This window comes from Trypanosoma rangeli (genome assembly GCF_003719475.1).
Source record: "Trypanosoma rangeli strain AM80 chromosome Unknown Tra_15.4_contig_00120, whole genome shotgun sequence".
Taxonomy (NCBI): Eukaryota; Euglenozoa; class Kinetoplastea; order Trypanosomatida; family Trypanosomatidae; genus Trypanosoma; species Trypanosoma rangeli.
This window is the reverse complement of record NW_021705866.1, coordinates 43,518-49,725: the sequence shown is the minus strand read 5'-3', so window position 1 is coordinate 49,725 and position 6,208 is coordinate 43,518. Positions and strand designations below refer to the sequence as shown.

Genomic DNA, 6,208 nt, shown 5'->3' with positions numbered 1-6,208 from the left:
GTGTCCGTGGAGTTGTGTAGCGTGTCCGTGGAGTTGTGTAGCGTGTCCGTGGAGTTGTGTAGCGTGTCCGTGGAGTTGTGTAGCGTGTCCGTGGAGTTGTGTAGCGTGTCCGTGGAGTTGTGTGGTGTGTCCGTGGAGTTGTGTGGTGTGTCCGTGGAGTTGTGTAGCGTGTCCGTGGAGTTGTGTAGCATGTCCGTGGAGTTGTGTGGCGTGTCCGTGGAGTTGTGTAGCGTGTCCGTGGTGTTGTTTGTTCCACGAAGTATCAAGCTGGCGGACACCTTTGATACAGCAACAGCTCCAGTCGCAGCACCAGATTCAGAGGCCACATCATTATCGTCAGAGGGAATCCTGTCGTGGACTGCAGCTGAGGTAGCGGCCAGTGACGATAGAAGGGAAAGTAGAACCAGAAGCGAAACAACATGCCCCATGTGGTAAGTTAACGAGCTGACTTGTTTCACACGGAAAGCAGTATGACTGAAGATTGTGCCTGGACAAGGCCTTTCCGCTTCATACTCCCAAACGAAAAAAAGAAAAAAAGGGCAGGTGCAAAACAAGGCGGTGACAGTTTGCCTCTGCGTACGCCCGCCGTTCCCCAATTAAGAGGATATTCATCCAACACACACGTACAGACCAAGAAACAAATACACTCAAACGACGCTCCAGAATAACAGGGCGATCCTTCTCACACTCACGAAAGGATCGTATCTGGGGCCTCATAAGCGCCACACTCCCCCTCCGTGCAAAAGCACCAGAGTTACAGTAGGAGAAAGAGAATTCATAATGATTATAGCCCTACGGCTCATTGACCACCACGAAGAAGCAGACGCCACCGGTGCCACTAATGTTACGCGGCCTTATTGTGGCTTATGGCGTCGGCGCACCGCACTGCAGGACGGCTAAACCGTATTTGTGCAAGTCAACCTCTGTGAATTGAGATTGTCCTCCCTGGACACGCCAAATGCGGCTAAACCCGCCCACCCCTCCTCGCTGAAACGTGTGGTGGAAGCAATAGGGCCGCCGTCGCTCGAATGCCTCCAATGGTGCCCGCGCACTCCAGCGCCTGCCTGTCGCGGGTGGGGATTTAGCGACACTGAAGCCGTCCCCGCCCGCCGTAAAATGTGCGGCGTGTGGAGAAGTGGGGATGGAGGACAAATCTCACTGCATGCCACAAAACAGTTTCCCTTCTCATGGTTTCTGAAACAAACTTAAGAGAAGAACGATGCACAACAGCACCTGTACAGAAGGGGGTTTGGGCTCCACAAACCACATTCAGGCTTTCCTCCAGAGGAAGGCACCCACTCCCTCCTTTATTGTTTCTTCTTTTAAATAACACACCAGTATACACATAAGCACAAAAAAACAACTATATGTATATGCATATACATATTTTTTTTTTAAAAAAAACATGAATAGAAAAAACAAGATGCAGTAAACATGGCTGCTGGAGTTGTCCTCCGTGAATGGCAAAACAAACGAGGCAGATTGGAGCCAACCTTCTCTCTCTCTTTCTCACGCAAACATATAAAGAATACAAAACAAGGAATTGTGACTTCTTCACACAACTGCAGCTAACGCTAATGGCACTGAGGAGAAAACATACCACCCCCATATAAGCAACAGAAACCAATCCTCCATAATTAACGGCATGCGTAGCAATTGGTGCTTCCAGCGGATGAAAAGCGAGATAATGGTGGCCAAGATGATGACGCCTATGACGACAAAAAACGTGGCAACGTATACATGGAAGACTTCCGACACACTCCCACGCTCATCACTATGTGGTATGAACCGAGGCCATTGATGATACTGAAAAAATGGAGCAATGGCAACGGTGGAAATCAACAAAGTTGGCCAACGCACTTGCGTGGATATATTTGTCGGATCTGCTGCTTGCACTTGGGAGACCTTGAACGTTCGCCGAAATACGAACTTCATGAAAAAGGCGTATAAGCGGCACGCAACAACTTCCAGCAGTCGAACATTAAACAGAAGTTCCCAAAAAAAAATCTGAACGGCCATGACAATTGTCACATAAAAACTGTTCCTGATATCCACAGGAATCGATAACGCCAGTAGCAACAGAAAATAAAGAGCGGTGAAGGTGGAGCTCACGACCATTTTAATCCCCACTGGGACCTCCTTTGGCATGGCAGCTGCAGACACGTACCAGAAACATCGTTCAAAGAGAACCAGAAGCATTGGGCCTGCCATGCAGCGAGTCTGTATCTGGATGCCGTTGTTCCCCAGTATAAGCTGAAAGAATAGGGAAAAGGCATCCATTAAGACGTACGGCACGGCAAAAAAAGGTCGAGTCTCGTAGAGCGAATAGATCGTGAGCGGTAACGCCAAGGCGACTAAACGCATGGGCCCCCACAAAGCTGCTGGTATTTTTGTCACAAACGGCAAATGTATGTCCACCGTAACTAAACAAACAAAACGTGCCAGAACAATCACCCAAAATACTGCGCCTCGACGCAACACACCGACACATGGAGGCAAGTCCCACTGAAGCTGGGACGCATGACTTTGTTCATCGAAAGCTCGTGTGTTTTCACAGTGTGATGGGATAAATTGGTCATTCACGCAGGTAAGTGTGTGGGTGCAAGCAAGAGAAGTGGTGTCGTCTGGCACTGCATAGCAAGCCATGCGGGAACGCGACTCTTGCTCCTGCTCTTTCCTCACAACCACATCGTATGCAAGGAAAAACAGTGTCGGGGCGAAAAATGAAAATGGAATGTAGAGATGTATTCCATAGGTGAGAGCAAACACAATGGTATCCGCCAAACTGCAGTCAATCTCTTTTCCTCCACACACCATCGGCCCAGACGTTGCAAAGTGGTTTACCACCACAATCAATTCTTGAGCTGCGAATGGAAGCAGCAAACCAATAAGAATAAAGAATATAAACGGACGACAAATAGGCTTAACACGCCCTAGCTGTGCTTCAGCATCATCAAGCGAAGGGGGAAATTGAAAACTAGCACGTGCACCTCCACACCCGGCGTCAAGACTAGTTCTCAACTTGAGTTCCTGCTTCGGCACAAGACAAATCTGGATCTCGCGTCTTTTTTTATCTCGCAAGTCCTCGTCGGCTTCCAGAGCAACCTCGTGATTGTGAGTTGGCTTTTCTGAAAAATCCAATGAGATAAAGGCGGGCATCTCAAAGGGGGGTAATTCTACACACGTCAGATCAGACCGTACTGAGAGCGAGAAACCAAAAGTCGGACGTGCAGAAAAACCATTCGAGCTCCCGGAACTACGCTTAGCTTGTGTTGTCTCCCACAACTTTGTCAAAGACTGTTGCGCGGAGGTGGCGATATCGGCATTGAGTGACACGTCCTTCTCCTTCGCTTTGTCTTCTGCACGCACGACTGTCTTCTCAGTTTCAAGCGAGAACGAAGCATCAAGCGAAAAAATTCGGGGCATCGACAAGGACAACATCCTTTCTGTTCTTTTACCTGACTCCTCCTCATCACCGTGTAATATTTTCTGCTGCTGCCTTTCTTCCGGCTCTAGTCCTTTCTGCTCATGCTGAGCGTGTTCAGAGCATTGGATCCAATCACTGCCACATTTATTACGAATATAATAACCGCCACTACTTGCACAGCTACTAAAACTATTACTGCTAAGGTCAGAAGTATGATGTAAGAAGGCCCTGCTTGGCACCTGTGTGGGTTGGCGAGGCATTTCATGGCTGTTCAATGAGTCTGTGAGGCTTGTGACGCTGCTCGAGGAAGCTCCGCTTCCTTTCCATCTCCCACGCACCCCTGATCTTTGGGCAGTGGGAAGTACTGGTGTATCGTAACCACAACATCGACGCCTTCCCCTATTGCGTGGATCCTTGCCAGTTCCCACGTGGATGCCATAGCTATCTCTCGCCGCACTCGCACTCGCACTCGCACTCGCACTTGGCACAAGAGTAGGGCATCTCTCTCCTACACTCCCCTTCAACGTCTTCCGCTCCCTTTTGCCAAACTGCAAGCTCTTGTTCTATATCACTTCCACCTTTGTCCTTCGGTTGTGTTTGCATTATGGCCAAAGAAGGAAGATAAAAACTAGCAACAAAATATCTCCTTCTTCCACCACTACCCTATGTGATAGGTACGCGGTGACTGTCCCCCAGTGATGGGAGTGAGCCGACACACACACACACACACACGGAGAGAAAAAATAATAATAATCAAAGACAAAGGGATAGAGGTGCATATAAACAGAGCAGAGGGAAAACGGTAACCCATACAAATTGTGATCTATCATTCATCTAACACCCAATTCACATTACATCATTTCTTCATTTTTTTTTTTTTTTAATTCATCCTTTATGCAAACGACGGAATCGTTTCCGTTGAAGACGCATGCGCTGCATCTCCTTCTGCACTCGCATCGCATCCGTCATACTCCCCCACGGCTGTTCATTTTGGTGAAGCGTCTCTGCGGCCACGCCGAGCCCCGACTGCAGTTTTTTCTGCCGTTCGATCCATGATACTCGGCGGAGGTACGATTGAACAGCCTTCCCACCCTTGTCATCATCCGTGGCGTCGTAATGACTCATGATGCTCTCCAGCATTTGCTCCCACGGCATACACCCGTCTCCAGCTCCGTCGCGAGCATCACTGTTTCTATTGCCATTTCTGAAGTTGCTGAGGCCCGCCTCCCCCGTTGGAATTGTTGTGCCCCTCGCATGCGCCACCACCCGAGGCGCACGAATGGCACGCAACAAGACACACTCCTCACCCCCCACCCCAACTTCCACTCCGGTTCGTGTGGTGCCAAGAATATCCTTCACTCTTTCATCATCATCAGTTTCTCCTTCATCACTTTCACCATTCTGCTTCCTATGAGCATCCCAATTTGCTCCATGCTTTTTCTTCTTCTTATCGCCGGTGGACTCCGCTGCACCTTTTGCATTCGCAATCCCCCCTTCCAGGCCCTGCTTCCCTCTGCGGGCGTCCTGCAGGGACTCCATTGACTTCCGAAGCTCCAACTCCATCATGGCCAGAAATGACATGTGTGTTGGAAGTGCTACCGCGGCATCCATCTTTGATAGAAAATTTTTCTTCTCGTCATTGCCGTCACCTTCGTCTTCCTCCCCTAGACGTCCACCTCGTCGCGACTGCAGGACGCCGCGGTCATCTCGGCGGCACGCAATCGAGTGAATGCGATACACCTCCGGTCCGTAGCAGAGCAGATTGCATTCTGCTTGTGGGTCCTTCGGGTGTTGTTGCTCGAGCGCCTGGACTTTGGCGAGGAGAGGAAGCTTTCGAAGCAGCAGGTCGCTTCCTGCACGCCGCGGCGCCTCGCCGGTCGACGTCTCTTTGCAGGACGCCGTGCTCATCTAAGAGCCGTCCCTCCCGTGTTGTTCCTTCCCTTACCCCGCATAGAAGCAGACGTAGAGGCGGAGTGAGAAATAAAGCAAGGAAAGAAGCGAGACAAAAACAAAACGGTGCAGGGAGTGGATATACATGCGGCAACATCCTCTCCCCACGCAACAATAACAAGAAAAAAATAATCCATCCGCTTGTTTTTGCGCATGTCACAACTTTCTTCGCGGTTCTGCCTACTTCTCCCACAACCATGCGGTGCGTCGACCTTCGTTACCTCTCCTTCGCGACGAACTCTAGCGACGCCAACTCATTCCTCTGTCAGTGGCGGCACGCCAATATCCCGCCAATCCGCCAGGAGGTCGTCGTCTGAATTGAGACCAAGCGCACCCTCGATGCCCCCCCTCGTTGCGGTAGCCCGTCGAACCCCTGACGTCAGCGGCGCGTTTTCCGGAAGAGTGAAGCTTGCAGGGTCGTCAAAGTCGACGAGCAGCTCCAGCTTTGGGTTCTGAATCATCAGAGTGGCGTCCTCAAGACGCCAGCGACGGTGCACGTAGCGGGAGTCTTTTGACACCATCACCACCTGCTCTAATACCCCCTGTATAAACGAGCATGACGAGGAAGAAGTAAAGCAGGAGATGACACACACGACGTATGTGGTGAAAGGGGAAGAGGTGAAATAAAAAACAACAATAACACCGGCGCGGTGGCATCAACAGCCCCGCTTTATATATATATATCTCACACAACAATAAAGAGAAAAAAAAATAGATAACAATATATATATTATATATATATAATAGGTCCATGGTTAATGCACATCAATTACACGCCAAGGACATGAAGAATAAATGGTGGTATTCAATGAAGCAATGTACAGGGCGAAT

The 6,208-nt window shown here is 49.8% G+C and overlaps 3 protein-coding genes across 3 annotated transcripts, besides 3 other annotated features; 1 reads left to right on the top strand and 2 right to left on the bottom strand.

Annotated features, from left to right (window-relative positions):
* Positions 1-435, top strand: TraAM80_04226 (protein TSSC1; the record flags this gene model as incomplete). Its single annotated transcript, XM_029381161.1, has 1 exon — positions 1-435. A coding segment is annotated over one exon (435 nt), but the record flags the coding sequence as incomplete, so codon positions are not given.
* Positions 436-1,554: 1,119 nt separating this feature from the next.
* TraAM80_04225 (uncharacterized protein) lies at positions 1,555-3,687 on the bottom strand (the record flags this gene model as incomplete). The annotated part of the gene is made up of 1 exon (XM_029381160.1): positions 1,555-3,687. One exon carries the CDS (start codon positions 3,685-3,687, stop codon positions 1,555-1,557), a length of 2,133 nt encoding a protein of 710 aa, XP_029238967.1.
* A 192-nt stretch (positions 3,688-3,879) lies between these two features.
* Positions 3,880-3,909: a microsatellite.
* Positions 3,910-4,139: 230 nt separating this feature from the next.
* Positions 4,140-4,159: a microsatellite.
* A 153-nt stretch (positions 4,160-4,312) lies between these two features.
* On the bottom strand, positions 4,313-5,335 carry TraAM80_04224 (uncharacterized protein; the record flags this gene model as incomplete). The annotated part of the gene is made up of 1 exon (XM_029381159.1): positions 4,313-5,335. The coding sequence occupies one exon, from the start codon at positions 5,333-5,335 to the stop codon at positions 4,313-4,315; it is 1,023 nt and encodes a 340-aa protein (XP_029238966.1).
* A 713-nt stretch (positions 5,336-6,048) lies between these two features.
* Positions 6,049-6,123: a microsatellite.
* Positions 6,124-6,208: the final 85 nt, after the last annotated feature.